Source organism: Dermacentor andersoni, chromosome 3 (assembly GCF_023375885.2).
Source record: "Dermacentor andersoni chromosome 3, qqDerAnde1_hic_scaffold, whole genome shotgun sequence".
Lineage (NCBI taxonomy): Eukaryota > Metazoa > Arthropoda > Arachnida > Ixodida > Ixodidae > Dermacentor > Dermacentor andersoni.
This window is the reverse complement of record NC_092816.1, coordinates 26,924,031-26,951,002: the sequence shown is the minus strand read 5'-3', so window position 1 is coordinate 26,951,002 and position 26,972 is coordinate 26,924,031. Positions and strand designations below refer to the sequence as shown.

General features: G+C 43.5%; 2 protein-coding genes across 3 annotated transcripts in view; one reads left to right on the top strand and one right to left on the bottom strand.

Moving 5' to 3' along the window:
* 128up (GTP-binding protein 128up) overlaps positions 1-7,145 on the top strand; it is a 47,164-nt gene extending 40,019 nt beyond the window's left edge. For both annotated transcript variants that reach the window (XM_055065326.2, XM_050168355.3), the window contains exon 9: positions 601-7,145. In XM_055065326.2, the coding sequence (XP_054921301.1) occupies positions 601-607 (7 nt within the window). In that variant the 3' untranslated portion in view covers positions 608-7,145. The remainder of the gene's footprint in view (positions 1-600) is intronic.
* A 4,836-nt stretch (positions 7,146-11,981) lies between these two features.
* LOC126518583 (inosine-uridine preferring nucleoside hydrolase-like) lies at positions 11,982-26,732 on the bottom strand. The gene is made up of 7 exons (XM_050168365.3): positions 26,476-26,732; positions 26,055-26,261; positions 25,003-25,300; positions 23,245-23,381; positions 21,555-21,793; positions 18,712-18,827; positions 11,982-14,522 (listed from the first exon to the last, which is right to left on the bottom strand). Exons 2-6 carry the CDS (start codon positions 26,238-26,240, stop codon positions 18,725-18,727), a joined length of 963 nt encoding a protein of 320 aa, XP_050024322.2. The 5' UTR covers positions 26,241-26,261; positions 26,476-26,732; the 3' UTR covers positions 11,982-14,522; positions 18,712-18,724.
* Positions 26,733-26,972: the final 240 nt, after the last annotated feature.

Below are 26,972 nucleotides of genomic sequence, written 5' to 3'. Positions count from 1 at the left end.
CTTTTTTTGTGTGTTTTTTCTAACTTAGGATGTGCAGATACGTCTTCATTTGTAGTGAGTAGAAAAGTGGTGCTGCTTTCCCTTTCGTTTTCAATGAGTTGGCTTGGCTCGTCTATTGACAATAACAATCACAGGAGCCAGCTAGCCATGCCGTGGGCATGTACGTGTGGAAAAACGCGATACAAGTATAAAAAAGGTCTGTACAAGAATGCTAACTTACTTTACCAGCGTTTAATTTTCGAATGTGGTTGAAAAGATCAATGTGTAGGTGGTTAACCACACTTGCACTCGCTCCTGTGAAAGCAGAACAATGGGTGGCTTTTGCAATTTGTGAGGGGGGCTATCGGCATCGCTCTCACTTCTCAGCGTTGCTGGAGAAGGGGCTCTTTTCTTTTTTTAGACGCTGCTCAGATCTAAAAATTCTGCTTACAAAATATCCACACTCTTTTGGAAGTGACCGCTGCAGGCGTAAGCATTACCGAGGGTGAGCTTTGCACTGCACCTTAAAGATTGGTCGTCAGTCCCTTTAATGATTATAACTTTTCCGCTGACACTCGTGTGTAATGAAGGTGACTCATTTCGTGGCACTTGCTTTTGCAGGGTATGACAGGGATGCTGCCAAGATGGGTGTCTGGAGGTGTGCTGGTTCGTGATACAGAAGAGCTTGCAGTGCACGTTGGCAGTGGCAGTGTCACTGTTTTCAAGCTCAAGAGAACTGCTGATGTACATATGACACAGTCACAATTGTGCCCGGATGAATGACATGGCTGCTTCTGCCTTTACTACGACTAGTACACGCTGTGGCTCACACAGTGAAAGGGAAGCATACCACAAGGAACAGTTCTCAATTTTTAGGACACCTAACGACGTTGCAAACAGTAGTTCATAAGAATTTGTCTGGCAGGATTGTCTTCAGTGTGTTTACTGCAGATTCAGTCAAATCTCTTGCACGTGCTGGACTAGTCCTAGAGAGGAACTGTACTTTGTTATTTGTTTCTGCAGTGCATCTTGGTGGAATCCGCATGTTGCTATTTGTTTCATTCAGTGCAGACTGTGCGAAATGAATTGATAGCACTCCTTGCACTTCCAAGAGAGGTAGCGTAGGCTCCATGCTCACAACTCGTGAGATGAACTGAGCGGACCTGGCATGTGTACAAGTGTGAAGGGGAACACAATGTTTGCATTCATCATCCGCAACTTTTCTAGCCCTTCCTCTGAAATTGGGAAAATGCCACAGGGCAGGTTATTTATAACTACTGTTGCTGGTAGCAGACACCAAGGTTTGAGCCTTGCTTGACTGCAGGAATCATTGTTTGAACTCTGATTGTTTCGTTTCCTCTCTTAGCACAGTGCAGAGCCTGGCCAACAACGGCCAGTCAGCCGTTGTTGGCCAGCCAGCCAACAACAGCTGACTGGCCTCAACTGTCTTGCAAAAGGCTGTACTTTTTATTTCTGGCCATTGTGTAGAAGGTACAAAACATTTAGCACTATTGTGTTGCACGACCCTTCCTTTTCTTTATTATTTTTTATTATTGTTCTCTTTTTTTGCCACTGAGTGTCAGAAAAAATTGCAGTATTGGTGCTGTGGTGACGGATGTCTGCCACCAGGTAGCAGCACTGTCTAAAGGAATCTAGCGAATGACCATTTTGTTTAAAATTACATACAAAGACTCACCTAAAGTGGTGGGGATATTGGTAAGGTAAACTCGGCAGGCAAGCAAGCAGTCTTGTGGACTGACCTGTATGCTTTCTGGTGCGGTACGGGAGCAATAATAGGTGCAGATTTCATGACAGTGTTGGAAACTTAAGCAGGCATGTTTACGATGTTCATTAAGTATTGCAGGGCCTCTTTAATGGTGGTGCTGGTCATTCAGCCAAACTAAAAAATGTCGAGCACATATTATCCTGTCACTTGCAAGCGGCATTGCGGCAGACACCACATTTGATATCTTCTATCCTTCATGCGATATAATCTGCGCTGCTTGGTTATTCGCTGCACTGCTGTTACATTGGCATTCTGACTTTCGTATAAGCTTGCATATTGCTGGGAGAAACCGTTTACACATTTTGCACAGTTTCATTGAAAACATCAAGGGCATGAAGTTCGATCATGTTTCATTGTCAGACAAACAGGGAAAAAGTTCAAAATGAAAGTGACCTACTCATCTAGCGTGATATAATGCTACCCCCAAGTGTTTCTTTGAATTTGTGTTCTATTTTATACCGTTGAAAGCATATCAATAGAGTCCCCCACAAATTGGTTGTATTATAATGTATACATTAAGGTAATGAGCAACTTATCAAGCATGTGTTGACCTCGCTATCACTAAACTGTCACATCAAAACAAAAAAAGTTTAGAACCTTGCGGCCTTCTATCTTGCATCAATTAATAAATTTGTAATTTTCACAATCTTCTCTTTTGGAGCAAAACTGTGGTTCGTATGAAGGCAGCTGTCAATCTGCATGTTAACATTTCTCTGTTTTTACAGTGAAATTTAGCTACCAGCCCCAGGTGTATTACTAGTAGTTCTGAAGTAATTAGAACTTCTAAGTAGCAGCCAGAAGAGCACAGTACAGTAGAACTTCGTTCATACATCTTGGAATATGCTGCAAGAAAAACGTACTAACCGGGAAAGCATACGATCCAAGGTGAAAAAAAAAAAAAATTGACAGACTCGATTATTGTTGACATATTACGTAATGCGAAGCGTCGCGGCACGAGACGCCAATGCACGTCGAGCTAGTGGTGCTCCAGCTGCCCGAGATGCGTTTTGTTGTTTCCCTGTTGCATGGTGTTTTAAGAGGGTGATGGAAAACTTAGATGAAATCGAGCTGGTGGGTGACACTGGATGCCACCGAAGCGAAACGCGATGCCCGCATAGCGCCGCCTGCAGAAGGAAACGGCGGCACATTTGGATTATCGCCTACTAAAAGCATGCAGTATGCTATACCAATGGCGCTACGCATCGTGCGCTGTAAGACAGATAAGTGAAGATGCTTATCGCAGTAGGTTTGGCGGCGATAGCTGTGTATGTGGAATGCGATGACCCGGGCAATTTGCTGGCACCGAAATAAGAAATTGTGCACGCCGTCGTTTTCGTGTGAGATGGGCAGCTATAATGTAATGTTCTCGATCGCACGCGCCTCGCGCCTTTTCTTGTTCACATAGGATCTAGCAGCAGAAAAACGTATACGATCGCAGTCTGCAGCAGGGAACAACGGCGAGTTTCGGTTATCGCCTATTATAAGCGTGCACTACACAGCCAATGGCACCACGTGCTGTGAAACAGATAGGCGAAGATGCATAGCGCAATAAAGTTGGCAGTGATAGCTGTGAATGCTGCGTGCGATGAGCCCGGAGATTTGCTAGTACTGAAATGAGAAACTGAGTGCGAGCTGGCATTTCCACGTAGGATGGGCGAGCAAGTGCTGCGGTGAAGGTGTCGCGCTGGGAAACCACATACTGTTCTCGATTGTGCGTGCCTTGCATATTTTCTTGTTTACACAGAATCTAGCAGCCCGAAAACGTATCATGCGATCGCAGTTTAGCGACATACTAAATGTTGCCGGAAAAATTTTTTTCCGGGAACGTATGAACCGGTATAAAATGAATGTAACTCTATTGGGTCATTTTGTGTGTTCCCGATTGCAAATGTTGGCGCCGGGAAAACATACTTAGGGGAACGTATCAACGCGTTTCTACTGCATATATGTGATGCAAACGAGTGGTTAATGTCAAACTTGGGCTTGCCTGTGGCATGCTGTGCGGGTTCAAATTATGAGGTACAAGATGGTGTTTGAGTGAGATCAGGTTAGATGCAAGCAGCATGCCTTATCTACCAGGCAATTCTAAAGCAAAGCTTTCTTAGCAAACCCTCTTGGACTCAGATGTCTGTAACAGGTGTTTTGCTGCATAGTGTACTCACAAAAAATAAAAGAATTGCATGTTAGTTGGCGGGATTGAACATCAGTCTCTCAGCACAACAGCCCGATGCTCCAGCAGTTCGGCCACAGCTGCATCAGTGGTGGGAATGGCCAAGAGCATTTTGTAGCAGATTTCGTAGCAGTCAACAATGACGATTCTGAATGGTTATCGGTCAGACACTATTCATGCGTGTCAAAAATGGTTTCAGAGTACCAGCGTTCATCATTGCAAATATTCTCAAGAAAAATAATTTGCATATGCGCCCACTTGCAAACAAATTGCAAGTGCCATGCAGCAGCACTGAGTCAACGTGCATGATCTAAACAAAATACCGCACAGTTACAGCAGTAAAGCAAGCCACACAAAAGCACAAATAACTCGCGGCAATACAGTCGTGTGGCATGCAGGATGGCCGTTTGGGAAATTTCATTTTAGTCCTTAAGTTGTCTAGCTAATAAAATGACTCAGCTACAAATGTGCTGCGTTAAGAGTACACACGGATAGCACAACACAGCAAAGTTGCTAATAACACGCGTGGGGGCAAGTGTCAGTTTGCTGAGTGCCATAACACAGCCACCGTGCAGAACGTGTGAAGTGTGTCGTCGGTTGAGAAACACCTCTATCACCACGGCCACGTCGCCGACACGAAGTACGTATGTGGGACATACCAACAACGGAACGGGGTTGAGTGAGCACTACTGGTCCAGACAGAACTTCATCTACGCACAGCCCATAAACATGGCTCGTACAGCTTTCTGATGGTGCATGCGGAAGTGTACACTGGATTGGATTAGCCCAGTAACCTTTTAGCTCATTTAGCTTTATGAATGTTAGAGGAGATGCGACAGCACTCTGCATAGGGAGGTGGTGACTGTCACATGGCTTTGATCACAACTCCTCTTCGCAGTAGCTTTTGATACTGCGTGGCGCGTCCTGGAGCAGCTTTGGAGCAGTTTCTCTCATTTGCAGCATGGATATTGTCGGTTTAACGGAATGCGACAGATTGGAGCAGCATTCCTACAACTGCTGCATGCATACTTGCCTCGTGCCAACCCCAAGCAGCTTGTTGAGATGATTGGCAGTTGCGCCACCTCTTGTAACATGCGACAGTTTCCATAAGACCCCACACACTCTTGCACAAGGGTTTTGTGGTGTCTGAAATGTTCAGAAGCTATGGTCGGTGCTGGTGCCAGGTCACATTTTTTTCACCGCTTTGGCCAGCACTCGGGGGACGCGTTTGTTGCCAAAGTCTTCTGCATGCCTCTTATCGAGATTCATCATTTCGTCGTGCTAGCTTACAAAAGCTTCGCTAACAGCAATTCATATGGTGCATGGTATCTGCAGTTTCCTTTTTTTTTTTGTCTAGGAAATGTAGTACGTCAACTATTGATAGCAATGGTATGCAGTCATCATTTCAGCACTGCCCAATGCTTGAACTGCCTTGCATTCTCGAGTTTATTTAAAAAGCAACTTCTTTTGGTTATGTACAGTAGTCACATTTTTTTTCGCCGCCTTGGCCAACACTTGTGGGACGCATTTGTTGCCGAAGTCTTCTGTGTGCCTCTTATCGAAATTCGCCATTTTGTCTTGCTGGCTGACAAAAGCTCCGCTTACACAAATTACCACGGTGCATGGTATCTGTAGTGTCCTTTTTTTTTTTTCTTCTAGTTAATGTAGTATCTCAACTGTTGATGGCAATAGTATGCAGTCATCACTTCAGCACTGCCTTGCATTCCTGAATTTACTTAAAAAGCAACTTCTTTTGGTTATGTACAGTTGGCATTAAAAGTTCACAAGGCACGGTATCTGAGAAATGCTGAATGTTTTACGAGCCTGGTCTCACGACCCAGAATTGGCGTTTGCTACCTGTACTAGTGTATGCCAACAACATAGTGCTGCACTGTTCTACAGCTAAAAGCAAAAAAGACTGGCTGGAAATCATGCGTTCTTGCAGAACATGCATCCTGCAGACTTTTGATGCCGACTGTAATGTAAATGGCTAACGATTCTGAAGGACCCAACTTTTTATGATGTCTGTAAACTGCATGTAGCTTGTGCAGAATTTGTCCACAAATGACATAGGATATTGTCATCATCTATTGAAGGTTAGTCTCCATTAGTTTCAGCCAGACTTTTAGAACTTATGGCTTAGAAAAAAAACAAGAAATACTGCTACCTTTGATGCTTTATTATTTTTTTCTGTGTGTGAGCTGTTTCAATTAATGTTCAATGACAACAAAGGAGGTAATCAGCAGAAGTTTTACTAATGTTTTTATTGGCACATGCAACCTTTACCAAAGCTATGTAAATAAAGACAATATAAAGGTTGAAAGAAGATATCAAAATAATTGCTGCCTTCCTTTTACAAGAGCAGGCAAGCATATGAAGCAGTCTCAGACCTTCACCAATGTCAAAAGTATCCACATAAGAATAGCATTGGCATTTGTCGAACACCATGTTCACAGAATGCTGGCTATGCCAGTAAAGCATTGTAGCTATTAGTCCACTTGTATATAATATGCATACATATTTCAAAAGTACTTTTATACTGAACAGTAGAAGTCAAAAGCTTGCAGCTTAATACACACATGTAAATAATTATTTTTTCATTTCATGCTACACATGATCCAACTTGCTGTCCACTTTCCCTGAGCACTGTGTCGTCATTACCCTGACAGATTATTACATGTGGTAGCTGGCTTCTAAAAAATAGTTTTTTGAAATTAGGTCAACCTTTTCTTCTGCAAACTTTGCTCAAAGTCAAGCAGAAGCATCGCTAAAGACGAGTAAAGCTCTTAGTAAAGGCACATAAAAAGAGGATACACAAGCTCAGTGTATCGTCCTCTTATGTTCCTTCACTACATCCTTGTCTAATGCTATTTCTACCTGAAAATGCATAACCAACTAGCCAACACTTTCTTGTTAATTGTACAGTGGTCTTGCAGTCTATCTATGATTGTGACCGATAGGTTACATACAAATGGGATAGCGGGATCAAAGAAAGTTTTTTTTCTTCTTTTTTTTTAGTGATAAAAGCGCAGCTAGGCAGACATGCCATAAATTTCAACAAGCATATTTTCGTGGCCCTTGGTAACTTCAATATGTTTTCGCATAGTTTCTAGATTCACTTCCTAGATTCACTTCCCCTCCTATTTTTGACGCTGAGCTGCGAACTTCACTTATTAATATGCACTAAAATAAAAGTATGTCTTCTTGAAATTTTCATGTTGCCTCTTAAAAGTAGGACTCGACCTACATTCGAATAATTCTCGTTTGTCCTCGTGCATGGCTTGTTGGCTATGACATTCTGGTGCTGAACGCAGTCACCGATTGAATTCTAAACCGCAGCAGCTGCATTCCGATGAGCGCTCAATGTAAAAATACTAATGTAGAACAGTAAATATTGGTCACACGTAGTGCCGCTCACCAGATTTGAGCACCGATACAATTGCAATGCATAGATCACACAGTGACGGTCGTGTCTGCAAAGTATTACAATGGTGTGCGCTGGAAAAACAGTTGAAAAATCATACAAAAGCCCATATGCTCTTTTCCTTGAAGGAGCCACTGAGGCAGCGAGTTATGTAACACACAATGGTGCCTGCAAAGCACCAACAGCCAGCAGTAGCAAGAACATCTCTGGGATTTTTGTGAAATGCAGAGAATGCAGCATCACCCCTAGAAATGCACCGCACAGCAATAAAAGAAGGGACAGGATAGAAAGAATGCCAGAGCCGCAGGAGTCGTGATGAAAAAGGAGGTGGGCCTTTGGCTCCAATGTGGGAGGAGGAGGTCAGGAGAGAAACATCACTTGCAGACACCGTTCGAGGCAAGTGGAGAGAGCATTTGCGCAAGGAAGGTAGCTTACTTATTTGCATCACTGCTTGATGGCATTTAATTTAGTATACTGCTACCTCGACTACTAGTGAAACATTTTTCGAAATTATTGCGGTAGATTGCACCCTGAACGACCCCTTGAGCATATAACCAAAATTTTCAAATGTGGCCTGGTCAGGAGCACTTTCACAAGTAGGTAATTTGGACTAGTCGGTGCATGTTCAAAGACTGAGACACAGCACCTGGGACACACTGCAGGAGGTGTCACCTTCTCTGCAATACCAAACTGATTGAAAGGGCAACAAAAGTTGGTGATGTGAACGTGCCACTTAGCGCATGCGTTTCTGACGCTATAAAACTGGAGGCGATGTGCTTGCCTCTCTTCCAATTCAGTGCACCCTTCAATGAAGCTGTTGCACAGAGTACAGAAACATAACTACTGATGAAGCTGCACGACTTCATCAATCTATATTTATATGGAAAAAAAAGCAATGAGTGTTTCCTGCTCGGAGACAATTAAGAAAAATGGCAATACCGCACAGTATTGAGTGAAAGCCATAGTGACATGTCAACAAGTGAGTGGGCATGTGTTCGAACAACTGCATTTCATTCGGCCCCTTTTGTGTAAATTGTGGCCTTCAACATTTCAAACAGTGTAACCCTTTGCTGGCTTTCAAACAATGAACACCTACAAAAAACTGAATATTTCATGTAAAGTGAGAAGCTATGCCAGCACCATCTAAAGCAACACCATGCACAGTACAATACTTTCTGTGTTCCCACACAGTGCTGGTTCTAGTAAGCATTTGCAGTGACGCGTGAACAATCAACACATTACTATCCATATGAACTCTGGCTTTGCATGTACCATGCCTATCCGACACGTTACTCCAGGCTTGCCCTGAGCAAGAAACCAGAAACAGTTGGCTGGCCTGAATCTGGACCACAGCCCAAGTCGGGCACAGCGTTTCATACCTACAACACTTAAAGGGAAACCTTGTACTAGTTCCCGTGTGCGCTGGAGCTGTTCATTTGCCTAAGCGTCATCCTCATAGATTTGAATGACTTCGTGAATTCTTACATTAAACCTTCATGTGTCAGAATACAAAAGAATAATCAAGCATTGCGAGTTTTGCCAATTATAAAGTAGATTCAGTGAGTTACATACCGGGTGTCCCAGCTAACTTGAACCAAGGGTTTAAAAATGAAATATTGGAGTCAGGAGAGTGAAACTAACTGCATATTGGTGATAGGCATTTGGCGCACCACGGGAAATTTTTTGTATCGCAATTACTTAACTAGTAATTAAGATAATTTTTTTAAATTTTTTAATATTGACTTTAGACACTAAATGTGATTCGCAAAGTTGGAGAGCACTTTCAGAAACCCGCATTCCATTATTCGCCATAAAGAAAACCTTACGTGTACCTCTTTTTCCGAGCTCGAAAGAAAGCCCGCGAAATACAAAAAAAATCACGTGACGAGCACATTTGCGCGTCGCGATCGTGCTGCTCTCAACCGTGCTTTCAGTGAACGAAATCAGCTCCGGCCTTTATTCGACGGCCCCGTTGCAGCGGCAGGCCGATATCTTGGCGGGGGTTTTTCGTCCGCGTCAGCTAGTTGGCACCCGGCGACGACGACTTAGTCCCAATCTGATAAGATACTGAGATGGCGAGTCTGCTTTGTCACTCAGAAGCAAAAGAGAAATACAGGGAATAATGTTTCGCCGCGAGGTGTTGGCGGCTGTGTGTTGCAGTTTCCTAATGAGGATTTTGAAAGCTGGAAGCAGCGGTGAAGCACAGTTTGTCGTGTGCTCTTCTTATGCCACTCTCATGCGAGACTGAATCTTTGGTGTAGTGATTACTAGCACTGCAGACATGCCGTTTACAAATGAAGAGAAAGCAGACATGGTTCTGGCTCTAGGTGCATGTCATGGGAACAGAAGGCGCGCTGCAGACCTTATGCAACAATGGCACCCAGGCAGGCGGCCAAGTTCAGTAACGATCCTGCGTGCCTTCGAGACGCTGCGACGGATGGGCAGTTTTACGTCCACACGACACAGAGCACCTGTTTTTGACGAGGACTTCGAGACGCATATTTTATCGCTGTTCGCTCTGGAACCCCAAGCAAGCGTGCGCAGCGTGAGCGAGGATACCGGAGTCTCCAGGTCATCAGTTTGGCGAATACTGCGCAAACACCGCCTGCATCCGTACCACGTACAGCTTCATCAAAATCTGTTGCCACGGGACTTCCAAAACAGGACCGATTTTGCTAATTGGATTCTGATAAAGATGCAGGACGACCCGGATTTTTTGAACAAAGTGATATGGAGTGACGAAGCTAGTTTTTCGCGCAATTCACAGGTGAACCTGCACAATGCTCATTACTGGAGCGATTCAAATCCCTACTGGGTTTTACAGACGCAGCACCAGTACCAGTGGTCATTTAGTGTTTGGTGTGGACTTTTCGACGGTAGTTTGATCGGGCCTGTGTTTTTCGACCAGACGCTGACAGCAGATCGCTACACCAATGATATCCTCAGAGGACCCGTTGACGACTTCCTTTCGGATCTACCGCTCGCCAGGGCCACAAATGTGTGGTTTCAACACGATGGCGCCCCCGCGCACAGCAGCGCCAAGGCTCGGACCTGGCTCGACGCAGCGTTCCCGCAGAAATGGATAGGACGACTAGGTCCCGTGAACTGGCCAGCCAGGTCTCCTGATATGACACCTCTGGACTACTTTTTGTGGGGTCATATCAAGGACAAGGTGTACAGCACACCAACTTCCACACCGCAAGACCTTAAAGACAAAATAACGGAAGTCTGTTTAAACATGCCTGAGGCTGTCATACGAAATGCAACGGCTGATTTGGTTACAAGATGCCATAGCTGTATCGTCGCACAAGGTGACCTATTCGAGCACTTTTTATAATTGGTAAGAAACCGAAATGAAATGGAGTCAGGACAACCGCATGCCACGGCTGTCATCGCCGCACAGCCAAGCCATAAACCGCCACTTTTATTTTCTTTGCAACTGGCAAATAAAACTCCTCTCATTTGAAAACTTCGAGCTTGGCAGTCTTTATCGCGACTGCAAAGCGCAGCGCACTCGCTGCAATTTACACCGTCACGCGCGAACTGGCTGACACGGCCGAAGAAACCACCACCAAGATATCGGCCTGCCTCTGAAACGGGGCCGCCGAATGAATACCGGAGCTGATTTCGTTCACTGAAAGCACGGTTGAGAGCAGCACGATCGCGGCGCGCGAATGCGCTCGTCACGTGGTTTTTTTTGTATTTCGCGGGCTTTCTTTCGAGCTCGAAAAAAGAGGTACACGTAAGGTTTTCTTTATGGCGAATAATGGAATGGGGGTTTCTGAAAGTGCTCTCCAACTTTGCGAATCACACTTAGTGTCTAAAGTCAATATTAAAAATTTAAAAAAAATTATTTTAATTACTAGTTAAGTAATTGCAATACAAAAAATTTCCTGTGGTGCGCCAAATGCCTGTCACCAATATGCAGGTAGTTTCACTCTCCTGACCCCAATATTTCATTTTTAAACCCTTGGTTCAAGTTAGCTGGGACACCCGGTATACTCCAAAGTGTCAGGGGCTTATTCATTGCTCTATGGTCTGGAAATTTTGTAATAAAATTAACTAGTTGTGGATTTAAAGTACTTGACTGCTCCAAAGAAATGCTTTGATGCCAACATGCAGAACTGAATCACAAAGAAGAAAAGCAGCTCTGTGTGCACGTGCCGCACATGTGCTAAATTAAGCTAGCGTTTTACTGGGCTGCAATAATGTAAGGATTCCTTATCAGCCACTGCTCATGAACGGCTGATCTTGGTCATAATGTAGGTGGAGTTCCGCTTGCACCCTTGAAGCATGAAAAGGAATAGCACTGGAATACTAGATCTGTTGCATTATCTAGATCCAGCCAGCTCCCTAATGCACCATCAGCACTATTGCTCTCAATGCTCAAGCTGCTTTGCAGGTCTTAAGATCATTCAAGAAATACCAGCCACGGCAGCACGTTGGCTGTGGCACTGATACACAGAAGTGGAGACTACAAGTCGGGCTGTTTTTGTACTCAAAATAAGCACTGGCAACGCCACAAATGCACATTTTCAAGTGCCTAAAACAGTTAGTGCTGTAAAACATTTGAAAGTGCTAAACGTTTGCCCTTGGGGATGCACGCACGGCAACAAAATATGTAATAGAGACTACATTGCAAGCAATCTTTATTCTATATGCAAGCGGCTGCTTAGTGTGCACAATAGTGAATGTGCAACATAGCTGCCCCCTGTGACCTGCGGCACGCTTACTGTGACCTCAGAGGTGAAAGGCGCGCAGACGACACACATAAGAGAGATGCACACGTAAGGCGCCCCTTCCAACAAGATTTATTCCAAGAAACTGGCACTATTTATACACGGAGCTTTTTCACAGTTCATCGGTGTGCGCTTGTGTTCAAGTAGGGCAGCTCTTTTGGTGGCGGTAATGTTATGCGTGTCGTCTACGCACCTTTCACCTATGAAAATGCTAAACCAACATGCCCAGTTTTCCATCCAATACTGTGGCCTGTTGTGTGCTTATCTCAAAGAAGTAATTGCGAAGTGCTTTTACATACTGATGTCCGAATGTTTGAGATTTTTAAAACAACCTGTTTCTGTCAAAAAATTCAGATCCAACTGCTCATAATCACACTCAATCCACTACGTCTCATATTGAACTCTTCAGTCATACACATACGTCCCCACATCGCACGCAGTATGCACAACCTTTCATTCCACATTTCTTGAAATTGGAGTAGCCGTATTCTGCTGAAGGAGGGACTTGCGAAAATGCTCGTCTGCTCAAATTTCATTGTGATCATTAGCCTGTTTTATGCCCACTGCAGGATGGAGGACTCTCCTATCAATAACAGATTAAACCTTTTTTGTGCTAGCTGACTCCGTCTCATACCCACGAATTTACTAATCTCATTACACCACCTAACCCTGAGCCTTCTTTGACTGCCGCTTCCCTTTCCTTGGCTTCCATTTTGTTATCTAGCAGACCACCAGTTAATTATAAGCTCAATGCCATTACATGACCTGCCCAGCTTTACTTCTTGCTCCTCAACTAGGATATCAGCTATGCCAGTTAGCTTTACCCCATACTGCAGTCTTCATGCCTATTAACGTTAGAACCATCTCTTCATGCTTCTATAATTGCTGCACAGTCTAGCTTATATTAAAGTTTATTAGTTGTCCTGTCTGCTTCTAGTCTCTGTCTGTGTCACTTCATGCTACAATTCAAGGTCATGTTACCGTACCAACTCGCCCAACTTTCTATCCTTTTGCATTATTAGTTGTCCTCCAAGTTTTGCTAGATTTAGTCCAGAGCGTCGCATAATGGCAGCCCTCATGGTCTGCAGTCCAGCTTTAAAAGAGTATTTAAAGTATTATATAACAACTTGCAACAACCTACTAACTAAGCAAGCCTTATATTGTGGCTTCCACAACTTCGTCTAATCTCCCTTTTCATAAAACGAGCTCAGCATTACACTGCATTAACCAACAATACTTTCTTCGTGCAGTTAGTGTATGGTCACAAGCCTTAGTTGTGTTCCTTGTGTTAATACTGTCATTGTAGTGCATACCTGGCATTCTTTGGCCTTTATTGGCCCTTGCACCACAAAACCCTATGCATCATATCATTGTAGCGCACGTAAATTGTGATGACCTTTTGCTTACAGCTATATTATGCATGCTGCTTAGTTGTGCACACATTTGTTGGCCAAAATTTATGAGCAACACAACTGTACTAAAGGCTATAGACCACTTTTGCTTGTCTGTCTGCCCCTCTGGCATCTTCTTTTTCTTTCTTTTATAAGCTGAAAGATATTCTGCTTTGGATATGTATAAAACCAGCCAAAGCCACTGTAGAAGCTAGTCATAAGCTGCAGTTGTGATGACCTTTTACTTGCTGCTTGTGTACATGCTGATAATTTTCCATAAGCATGAATATACTTGGTATTACACTTTTTATGGCAGATTTTTTTTTTTTCTTTTCATATTACTTACATTGAATTAGACTGGAAATAAGCTTTCTGCTGTTGAGTATCTGGTTGCAGGTTGGATTTTTGGCCACTGCAACTGTAGTTATTTTGATAAGGGGAGAAATTCAAAAGCACTTGTCTGCTTAGATCTAGATGTGAAGGCCAGCTCCACTGTCCATCCGAATTATGCAGAACTGGACATCATTCTGATGACTGAATGAATACATGACAACATTGCAGAATTAATATGGCACTGAAACAGTCTGAACGTAGAACCAAACGTCAGCATTGCAACAATTAAAAGCAAGAGAAAGAAAGATTACAGTTACCAGGCATGAAGCCAGCTATTTTGTTTTGTATTCTTTGAATGACTACATCATAAAGATCTTGGCAATGTATAATGTGACTTTGAAATACCAAGTTTCCCATCTTAGACACTGTATCTGTCTTAGTATTGATAAATGGGAGTTCCGCACATAGAAAAGGCGGCGAACAAGACGGCAAAAAGTTCTTAAAAGCGAACCACAATAGCATTAATCCTAATAACAAGCGCAATTCCCTGTATGCAATCATAAAAACACAAATGGTAGCATGTCGCGGCAGGTGATGGTGGCTAAAACACTTGCGGAGTGATCCTTTCAAAATCACGTCGAGTTGGTTGCATGTAACCTTGTAAGTTCATTTTGGTAGGCCTTGCTGTGCAGTGGTGGTGCTGGGAAAAAGAACAAACAAGAAAGAGTCAAAGTTGTGCACAACTACAATAAATGCAAACAGTGCAGCATACACGTTGTATTTCAGGCTCACACACACAGAGTGGCACTCAGCCTTAAAGCGCATCCCACTGTAACCAAACCAAGAACGCCCTTTAATGCTTAGTAATCAGAGAGGGGAATCACCTGTGTTGTAACATAATTACTGGATGTGTGCAGATAATCGAATAGCGAACGTTCAAATAGTTCGATTCGTGAATGGAGTATCTACTATTCGAATATTCTATATATTCGGTAAAGAAACCTGCGCAGTGTCACATGTTGCGCATGCCACATGTACCGCGAACTTGCTTTGACCCTCCATATTTTAGATTCTTTGACAGCTGGCAAATCATGCCAAAGCTGACAATGAAAAGGCACAGACGGCACCTGCTCTTTACTGTCGGCGCCGGCTACGCACAGAGTGATGATCGAGCCACGCGGTGTATTGTCCTTTCATCTGTCGCGCAGATTGGCCTAACAATAACCCAACTGCTGTAAAGTTGGGTAAGCCCTTTGGTATTTTCAAAAATGGAGAGAAACACTTTGTGTGCAATAAGTAGAGGACTGGTGAAAAACACAGGTCCACTATGAAACTGAGAACCTCACTGGTATTCAGTACAACAGAACATAATTCATTAGTTTCAGAGGAAGAAAAGAAAACACTCGATTCTATTCAGCAGAAATTCTATTGATTAAACAAAAATATTTTTCCAGACCTACATATACTAGAACTGAGCTGTAATTAGTGCTGGCATACTAATTTGGTGTTCCCTTTAATAAAAGTAGACCATACTGTATGTCTTGGTTTCTATATGTCCCCAAGTTGCTGACAGCTTGCTACATTCTTGTTATGCAACGCGAGGAGACTCCCGAACACATGCAGCACCGTACTTTCTTGCCCGAAATTTGTAAGCAATACACGTGAAAAATTGCCCGATATTCGATTCGAAATCTACTATTTGGTATTCGCACACCCCTAATATAATTTTAAAAAAAAAGGACAGGATGGGGGGCTATTTACCCTGGTGCCAAGTTTACACCAGGATTAATAGGTGTTGACAAATGTACTGAACTGTACCTAGCCTTTCGGATAGCACTATAAGGTGTGCCGCAAATTTCTCTTAGGATGCTGTCCAAGCTATAAAGGTGCATAGCACCGCTACACACTCTTGAATTTCACTGTGGAATAATACAGCTGAACCTCTATATGACAAATTTCAGTTTAATAAGACTTATAATAAATTGCTAAATACTTAATTAAGCTTAATGAAGCTCTAGAGTGCCTTCGTGCACTAAGGTGCATTATTATTCCCAGTTTACTGAATTAATTTCGTACTGCAGTTTCAAAGGAAACAAAAACAGGCGCAGAGGCAAACTTGTTCAGGCACGTTAAAAGTACCTCTTTGTGTATTTACAATGCTGTTTCCTTCCAAAGGAACACCATATTAACACTAAATTTAACACCCCAGAATTATAAGCTTTCTTTTATGCTTCAATATAGACCTCCAATGTGACAACACAGCCTTTTTTTTTTCCCCAACAAATCCTTCAAAGTAAGGGATTCTGAAACAAATGTCAAAGAAAAGCATTCAGCTCTGCTTCACTGTCTGCAGTTCTTTAGCATATACACTGCCACTAAACCTCACTCTAGAGCACGCATTCTCAAACTTGGTTTCACAAATGGCGCCTTCGGGCTCCATGAGCAGCCGTAACGAATCCAACTCGTTCCTATTTTTCCCCACTCATTTCCACAATTTATCTATTTAGAGAAGAAATATTGCATTGCATTCTAGACTTAACGAAGCTACTGCACGCCAAACCCGCACTTCGCTTGTCTGCGAGCAGCGAGAGACCCACATGACAGCAGCATGCGAAACTCATCATTGTGTGACTTGTGTGCCCATGGTAGCCACACTGAGCACATTTAACTCGTGCTTGCGAGGGCAGTTAGTAAGACGTGAGCGGGAATCAACTAAAAAATTATGCAAGCTAAGAATCACTACCGAAATTAGAACCAACTGCCTGGTCGACTCTTGCTGCCGACGAGTGACGATACTGGCGGTTTAAACGCATGGCGTGTTGTAACGGTTACGCAAGGCACTTTCATGCGTTATTTGTAGTTCAGGTACATCGGTGTCGGCATCGCACAGCACGGTATCGATACAGGCTATTTTGCTACTTCACTCTGTTACTTCCATAACAAAAACACGCAACAAAAGTTTCGATGCACACAAGGGGTGCCGCTGCATGCCAGGCGATGCAGGCATTTAAACTTGGCATTACAATCAGTACATTGGAGACCATTCCACAAGACGAGTGACTTTCTTGGTTTCGACATTTATTTTGGGTGAAGACACCGTTTGTGAGAAGTGATGGCGACAGTGCTAATCATATGGTTCGTGCATGGCAGCACGGAAAAAGAAATCGCTTGTCTATGTAGTTCCCCATCACGAGCAATGGCCTTCAAGATTAAAGATAGCACACCAAACCGTAAATAAGAAGGCCATATGCAGATGCTGCAGCGGTGCAGTGCTACTTACGCAGATCCAGAAGGAGTGACGCCCTGCCTCCCCCGACTCTGCCACTCACACCACTGAGCATGCAGCAAGACAATCCCCCTTTTTCATTCTCTGTATGCTTTAACCCTTTCAGTGTCAATGACATACCAGTGTGCTTCTGTATTCCTGTCCTGCCAGGTCACTGATGTGCCCATACCGTTTCCAGACTTTCCACTCGGATGTGCGCGGTAGCACAAAGTTGGCGAGCTCTGAGGTAGCTCCACCATCTGTTGCATATTTCTAGAAGCATATTTTCTCCTTTCTGGGGGTTTGCTCAGTCTGGGATTTTCTTAGTGTGCTACGGAATGCACCCGTTTACGGGCGTTGTTACGTTGCATGGAGCATGCTCATGCACAGGTGGGAAGGGTGGCTCCAAGACTTTGTACAGCAATGGCGGGGACTCTCCATTGAAGTATACAGGCCATGGCAAAAGACCATCACTCTTGCATATTTCTGCTATCTGTCGTACATCTATAGAAGATTCTTCTTTTGTTTTTTCGTGTCGAGGTATCTTTGCTCAATGCTTTGCTACGGCACCTCCATTCCATGGACAAATGCCCCATCAGTGTGCTTTCTCCAGGATGGCTTTGTCATATCTCTTTCATCTGTCACTCTCCTTGCTCTGTCTATTCAAACACGAATAAATGAAAGCACTCCTTCTTTGAGTGTAGCAGCTTTGAGATTGCTGCTCGTGCAGGACCTTCAACTGCTCATTGGAACGGCAGCTCTTCCGACTCCAAATATGAGCCAAGCTTGGACTCTGAAGATGACAACATGTCATCTGAGAAAGAAGCAACTTTGACCACGTTGAATTATGACCCTGACACAGCATCACTATCGTGTAAGCGTGCACGTCAGAAAGAAACTGGGTTAAGGATAAGAAACAAAGATAGGAATGTCAGGATCACTCTAATCGTGCATTTGCCATTATCTGTGTCAATTTTTCCCCAGCCACATAACCAAAAAACAAACCGCTATAATATTTGGGAGCAAAACCAGACATCGGGGGTGGCTAACTTCAAAAAAAAAAACAAAGACCTGACCTGACATTGAAAGAGTTAAATGAGTCCTTATATTGAGCCTGTGTATAAGAGCATCAGTGAAAAGAGGAAGAAGGGAGGGGTTCCCGGCACTCTGGAAAAGCTGGTGGGGTTGCCCAAGGCCAGAAAGTTTAAGAACCCCTGTTCTAGAGGACGCTATGCTTACTAACAAGAACAGCAGAGCTCAGGAAGCAGAGTACATACCTCACACCTGTTAACAATAACGCTCACATACTACCATCAACTGTCTTCAGAACTTTACAATACTGAATGCAATGAAGATTTGATTCTAAGCTTTCTCTCTTTCCTAGATTGAGGTTCAGAGAAAAACAGAAATTTAAATTCAGTTTAACCCAGCAACAAAGCTGTCGTTAGTTTGGCCTTTATGTGACACCTTGCTTACAGATAACTAAATCTTGTACATTGTTTGGCATAGATTCAATGCATTCGTGTAAATTTGGGTCATGCAAAATGTGACTTCAGATACTTGCTAACAAATCTCGTTATTATGACACAAAGTTCAACTGCCGCCGCAAATGATGCCAACTCACCGGCAGTGTTTCCTCAGTTAAGCATTCGCGAGTACAATTTCTTGAGGCCTTCCATGTTGAAGCGCAGCAGGAATTCCACATGAGGGGGCTTTCCGTGGTGCCATTTAATGCTCGGCCTGCAAGTGTTAAGGAGAATTAGAAAGGAAACACAAGCCAATTCCTTTCAGGCAGAAAAAGTCTTGCGAGAACACTATGGTAATTCAGTTTGACATGCACCGACATAGTTGTTGCATTCCTGAATGTGCACTCCAACACCTCAAACACACTAACAGCTCTATAGCAGGGCTCTTGCATACAGTTCTGAGATTTAACAACCACGTTACGCCATCATGCAGTGGGCCGAAACACTGCACTTTCCTTTAGGAAAGAAAGTTGCTAAGTGGTGATGATGACTTAATTGAAATCTTGTTTTTTAATGTTCAAAGCGTTCCTCTAAGTCTTCCTTATTATTTCTTAAGCTATAAACATTAAGTTTCCTCCTAAGTGTTGAGGCAATGGCCAAAATTCGGGAAGTGAAAACAACTCCCGATTTTCTAAAATGGTTATCATATGTCAAGATTGTGCTTTGCCAAGAAAAGCAGCTTTGATGCACCCAGGTAACTCGCCAATAAGCTCTTCGGTATGTCTTTAGTAGTAGCGATAAATAGAGGTGCATATATCCAATGGTGGCGAGGCATTGAACGAAACCAAAACCCCTCAAGGGCCCCGAACCACTTTTTTATAGAAGTCGAGAAATGCATCTGAAGTCAAATTACACTATTTCAGAAATACTTTGCTGTGAAAAGTACTTCAATGCTTTCAGCAGAAGTGGAGTTATTGGGAATCAAACATTCTGTTAGCAGTACTTCCGTTCTTTCTACAATGACTTGCACTGTAGTGGCTGCGGCGGAGCGGGTTATGCCCACAGTGCCCTGGATACTGAATGCCACCGTGGCGTGCAGTTCAAATTTGATTTTGGATATTCACGTAGACACCACTATTTCTGATTTTGGCCAGCCTAGGACGCGCCAAATGCGGTTGTCCTCAGCGAGCTGCAGTGCGCTCAGCCAGCGGACTCATTGCGGCACTCCACGGTGGCCGTGGTATCTATGCTATGTAGCAGACTGCAGCTACATGCAAATGCAGTGTGTACGTGCCGCTTTTGCTTTGTGCACAACAGGGCTTGAGTGCCCACTCGTGCTCATATGCTCAAGTCTGGCCATGCTATGTGTTGTGGAATGGCTTTGTCCTGCAACAGCTTGACCGATGGACAGTAGCCACATCAAACTTGTACATTTTGAAGCGCTACAAATAGTCAATACGAAGTGAAGCCTGCCAAGGCACCTAAACAGGAGTGAGCGCACACTGGCAAGCGTGCGTGTCGTCTGACTTTAAGTTTCGCGTGGTTATAAGCTACTAGTTGAATGTCCAAAACTAGTTGAAATTAGTGAGAGCCGACGGCTACAACACCTATAAGCAGGGTGGCAAAAGTCTAATTCCTAGGAGGGCAGCCGCAGATAGTCTGCTTGATATAGTCAGAAGCGCATAATTATTATCAAAATACAAAAGCAGATATTTGCTTACTTCGTCCTATTTATTAAACTGTGCCAATAAATATATGCAGTAACAGTTGGAACAAGCGCACTGAACCAAGCACCCTTCTTGATTCATGTCAGCTATTGGCCAATAGCAGCCGCGTATGGGAATCGGCTATATTACGAAATAAAGCACCCAAAAAGAGTGAGGAGCAGGCTTCCGTTGAAAAGTGAGCGTTTGAGAAAAAGGTGACTTCGCGCAGCTCCACGCACCATACACGACTGCAAAACTTGGCTGAGATGCTCACAGAAGTGTATGCTATCCACGGACTGTGTTGTTCCGCTAAGCCAGATGGGTGGTTCAGGACCCCTTTAAAAAATCTTAACAGGGCAATTTACCAGCTGGTTGCACCACAACAAAAGGTCACTAAGATTTCAAAAAGGCAAAGTTGTCATTAAGTTGACTAAATAATTTTTCAGTTTAGAACACTTTCGCTAAGTTACAAAGAATGTTTACAGCTAGATCTTACATATGGCAAGATCTCAATCATTTCAATTTCACAGTGCCTGAAGTAATGTCCAAATGATCCAAATGTCAAATAATGAAATGGGCCATGAAAACAAGCAGGACTTCAATACATCACATTGTGCTTACTTAGTAAGTAAACATGTTACCACTGTTCGTATTTTGCAAAAAAAAAAAAGAATAATCTGTGCGGAAACTGCAATTCTTGTCATCTCACGAAAATAATAAGTGTTTATGACTTCTCAGATGAACTTGCACGAAATTGCTTTAGAAAACTGAGAGAGTCGCGACTCTTTTGGAGTTACAAACCATGCAATCAAAACCAGCAGAGATCAGCAGAGAGCAGAAGGATGTGGCATTCCTTCTGACTTTCCCCACTGAACAATTAACCACAAGAAAATTGTTGTAATATAATCAATTTCACCACATTCAGAGCACATGTGCAGTGGCCCTTCCAGCACCGTGATGACAGCAAGCAGTCCTTGCTGCTTTTCCACTGTAGGCACTTTTGGTTCATTGCAACATTGAAGGGAATGGCGAAGAGAATGCCATTGTGGATGTTTCCAGTGAATTTCAGAGGTAAACTTGGAAGGAGGTGCATTTTCTCAACCCCACTGTAATTGTAGAACCTTTTTATTCTCACTTCCCTGCCTTTTGATCTCTACAGCTAAGTGGGTTTGCCACTGTATAAGCACAATACACTTCTTATTACAGTTGCTCTTGCTCACTGGACTACTGCTACTGGCATGCATTGCGGGGGCAATGACATCGTGAAATTTTCTGTGAACTCAGTTTACTCTCACCTTCGGTCAACAACAAGCATTCCACGTGTCGTGGCGCCATGAAGCTCCACCCATGCGGGGTGACGTTCGCAGAAAGTGACAACTGAAGGTTCGATCACCGCCGCCATGGCGATGAGGTCGCACGACATGAACCCTTGCCGCTGGAGCACCTCTCGTTGCCGCTGAGCTGGATCCTCGGTCATGGCTCGCACCAGCTGTGCCGTCGGCGATGGACCGCCAACCCAGTTTTCAAACCAGTCCTGTGACACATGGACAAGTTTACAGTTGGCAAACATGCTATTCCTGCACACAATTTGTAAAGGTAGGGCCAAGATATCAGCTGAAATTTCTAATGTGGTTAACTGCTGTTGTTAAACCTGTTACTCATCGACACTTATTTACACATATAATATCAAAGAAAATTATACTAGACATTGCATTAGCCAGCTGTATTACTGTAACATTACCAATACACGAGGACAAATCAAACCAAGTTCAAATCATTCAACATACTCGTGCATGCACATTATAAGTCCTGCTACCGTAATGTACAATATTATCCTGCGAGTACTGGCTGCTTCTTCGTTTCCCTCTCAGAATGCATATTACAGCTTTTAGTGCACAGAAGCACTCTTCGGGCACACTTTCCTGCATTTTCATTTTTTCTTGAAAATTCATTTTTCGTTGGCATGGTCTATCGATAAGGTATTGTCTAGCTGTGAAAGCCTTCCTTGTATAAGCCGTCGTTAGGAATGCGCAACTTCATTTCTTATTAGCAATATTATTTAGATTTAATAACTCTCTCTAGACCCCCTTTAAAACCTACTCCCCAATAAGGTCATGTAGTAGTAGCTTTCCTCATTCAAGTGCAGAGCTGTGCCCTTATGTCACACAACTGAGTAGCCACCCTATATTACCACAATCAAGCTATGGAATACCTGATTTGCATTCCAGACAATTAATTATCACTTATTTTTTTTTTCAGTGAAATAAAAAGGTATGCTAGACTTCTTTGAAGGAAGTTAGCACAGATGAGCAAGTGGCGTTTCAACTCACACTTGTGCCATAATTGCCACTTAAATACCAGCCAGATGTACCATTAGGTCCATGCCCTGTGTACTACAACCAAGCTATTACCACTAGTAAAAACACTTAGAGCTCATGAATACTCCAGCTTAGTAGTCCAACGTGCAGTGCACTTTTGTTGCTGTTAACTGCAGAGGCAACGCACATGGCAAGGCCACAGTAATAACGCTTTAGTTTAACAACTTTTGCTTCATTTAGGACTAATATGCAATATTCGAAAAGCTGCACTTATTATGAGGAACAATGGTATCACCGGAAAAATTGTTTGTTGGGCTAGTTGGTTTTCCATAATTGAAGTGGTAACTTAATGCAATGAAAACCACAGAGACAAGCTTGTCTTTGTGCACCTTTTTTGTCTCCGTGGTTTTTATCGCGCTAAGTTACTACTTCAATAATGGTATCACCATGTCAGAAAAACAAAAACTTGGCAAAATATCTTGGTGGTTAGAGACCTGGAGTTGGATTCACAAAGGTCCGTAAGAGCTGTTTGCCATGGCTGGCCAGCCTCGCTACTCATATGCTCAACATCATGACCGGCTGGCACTTGCCCTTACAAACAGTTCTGTCATAAGACTTCTTGGTCAATATGGGCCCCGGCAACAAAATGTGCACAGTATCAGCTCACCCAGTCCAATACATGCTCCTGGCAAGGTTCGTAGGTCACAATCCTTGTCTTGCATTCAGCCTCACTGAGAACAACACTAGCAGCTTCAGGGTCACAGGTGAAGTTGTACTCTCCGGTGGGTGTCTCATTTCCTCTACCTGCAAAAGAACAAAAAGCATAACACTTATGCTGGCTTTTTTGGAATAGCATGACCATTTACCGATATGGTTTTGTGCCTGCATGTAGGAAAGATTACGGAAGTCCAAGTTTGTCTAAAGACAGTTCGGCATGACAGATGTATTTAGACTGATCAATGATAGTAAGAGCTCATACCAACAAAATTACTTGTGCCATGTTTGAGCAGCCTATTTAAATTGTTGAAAAGCATGAGCTTTCTTGTTCTTTTTTTTAATGAGTAGTAATGCAACATCTTTTGGTGACCAATCCAGGCAAATGTTGTTATATGGCATTGCCAAGAACAAATGCTGAGTGGAGTGTACTTCTAAACACTGAAAATGTGCTTAGCTAAAATAAAAAAAAGTCCATTGTGGGAAGCTTTGCTGGAAATGTCTGGAATGATCGCGGCCTGTTTTCCCTTTGGTTCTGACAAGATAATGCCTCAGCAAAGGCAAGTTTACAGTATTGTGATACGCGACACACATTAGAGGCTACAGCCTGCACACCTCGCACAGTGTTAACACGGCCCACATCATTTGTGGCATAGCTTCTTACTCATAGCTTGAATGAACATGTAAGAAAAATAAACAATTTTCCCCTATCAAACAAGAAAAAGAAAGAAAAAACATTGTTTTTTGTTGTACATGCCAATGCTACCCATGGCCTTTGACATGGCCTTAGATGAGTAGAAGAGTGCATTGGTGTATAGTTTGCCACCAGGTTTCTTTTAACATGCATTTAAACCTAACTGCACAAACTTTCTCGCACCTACCCCAATCAAAAGTTATCAGCTGCTACTGGAAATCAAACCAATGCCTTCATACACAATAACGGAACACCATAACAAATAGGTTGACGCTGCGGACATTTTGTTTTACAGCAAAGGCTGTTTGAACTCTTGCCTGACACGAAGCCTTAAGATGTTGAATGTTACTGACATCAGCCACAGGCTGAAAGCAAAGGAAGAAAAGCAATCTCTAATCAGGATTTTATACTGGGTCCACTGCATGACAGGGGAGCATGACAACCACCAGACCATCCCGCCAATGTAACCTCACATCTTGAACACTAGTAGTTCTTTGTATATGATACAGAAAACCAGCGGCAGTGCCCAATCCTATCTATGAAGCATTACTAGTAAGCATCTCTTTTCTCAATATGTAACCAATTGCATTTTCAATTGAGGCACGGAGACAACAAAGAAGTCTGCAAAGATGACTGCTGAGATGAAAAAGTTGCACGAAGCATTGCCAAAATGTGCCATTTTAACGACACTTAGTCACCAAGTCAAACCAATAAATAGTGGATGAACCGCGAGTAGATGTTTTTCTGACCTACGTAAGCTGTCAGTACCAATGCTTCGGAGATTGATAAAAAAATTGCCCCTAATTTTACATGTACAGCAAGCAAAGTAGTAAGTTTTTAATTTGTTGCTGTCGACGTAGCAGCAGAGCTTGTCCCCATCTTATGTCTAGATCGATTTGCCCAACTAGCCTTGGGCCATTGCTCCGACAAGTGATTGCAGAGAAAACGAAAATGGAACGAGAAACACAATTGTTCCCATTGACGTTGTTTCTCTCTTCATTTTGCGACTGTTCTGACCTTCATATGTTCCGCCCATGATGACCAGCTCTTTAATGTTGCTGAGGAATGTGGAGTCAAGTCGCTGGGCAAGAGCCACGTTGGTGAGGGGACCTAAGGCCACGAGTGTCAAGGAGCCTGGGTGCTTTTGCACCATGTTGACCATGGCGACCGAAGCGTGTTCCTTTGGAGGCTCCAGGTCATCGGTGGGAAGTGGGAACTTTTCTGAGGCACCACCAAGGCCATCTTGTCCATGGTACACGGTGCAGTGCATGGCTTTCTGAACCAGTGGCCGATTGCAACCATGGTAGACTGGTATCTACAAGGAAGACAATGAAGCAAAATGTCTGTTCGCTATTTTCAGGGGTACATAAAACCCCATAATTCCTTTTTATTTCAAGGAATAAGAATAAACAAGAAAGGAAAAGAAACATTAAAGAACATATATTTCTCCCTGTGTAACAAGTATGCTCACATGAGACAAAAAAGGCATCAAAATCACACTGAAAAAAAGAAAACCGTGCTATAGAACAGTTTACAACCTTAGATTGAAGGAATAGATTAACTTGTGGTCACAAATACGTGTTATGCTGGTGTAGGATATTATAGAATAGATAATAATTACACATGAAAAACTGAAATGCCGTGCTTTACTCCCTTACGAAAGTGTCCCCTTTCAGCTTGCCTTTAGGCATTTAGAGTGTTTGCATTAGTGTTTCAACTAGGGAGGTTACAGAAAAAGTTCGGAGTGTTGGCATCTAAAAAGTGAGGTTGAGCCGGTGCCATCTCACTACGTGCAATAAGCCGTACTGTGTACCGAAGAGAAGAAAGCGCTCTCGCGTTCCTTTCTGCTAGTTCTCGATCGCAGATTGACCACCGAGTGTTTTTAAGTCTTAGATTTTTCGGGTAAAAAAAAGTATCGGGTCTAATTCTCTGGATGGCCACAAAACAAATACAGAGCGAAAACGACTATTTTAGTTGGAAACTCTGCACTTAAGCGCCTAAAATTGGGAAGCAGCGACAAGTAAGCTGGTACTGCGTGGGTTTGCCGCGGCACCAGTATGTTCACGAACCTGTAGTTGTTTGCAGTGGTTGAGAATCCGAAGGACGTTGGTGTACACCCTGGAGAGCTCCACGTTGCCGGCCACACAAGTGATCGCTAGGACCTTGCACTTGGCGGGGTTGGCGAGGGCCAAAATGATGGCCAGAGCATCGTCCACGCCCACATCGGTGTCGATTATTAACGTTCGTTCCGACATGTCGCCCTTTCCCACGACAGCCTGCAGGAAAAGTACGGTGCTAGGTGCGTCGACTTTTCCTCTCGCAGCATCAACGAAGAGGACAATGCGCCGATCATAGCTATTTAACGCTCTACAATCAGCTGAATTAGTTTGTTTACATTGTGCCCCAATGCAAGCGTCGTGAAATCTGCTTGAAAAACATGATGCGGTGGGTTATAGAGGAAGAGACTAGGGGAAAATAAAGTTCACTTACGTCGGAAGTTGCAGGTCCTCGCCTTTAGACTGCAACGACGCGTCGTCGTAGCTAAGGGAACAGGCAACAAGTGGTTTATCTCGTTTATCTGGCAACGTAAATTCAGACACGTGCTTGCAACCGCCGGTACGACCGTTACGTCGTTATAGATGGCACTGCGATCTGCGACAGCAGTCGTTTATTCGCTTGCGCAATCTTACCAATAGCTTAAAAACAAATTTTGCCGTGCCTTGGTGCCTCGAACGCCATGTTTGTTGATTAAGTGAACGTTGTTGATACCGATGGGCGCGCCGGAGAAGGGCGAGTCCGTGAGTCGTCGTTCGAGCATAGAGTTCGACCTTTGTTCTATGGTTCGACCGTGTACTACGCTTGTAGTAGACCGGGGTTCGCGTCAAGTGTTCACGATGTGCAACTGCGGGGTTAACAAGGGCCGCAGTTCCACACTAAAGTGCAACAGATTCTGCATGTTGTCGATACTATTTAATGCGTTCGCATTA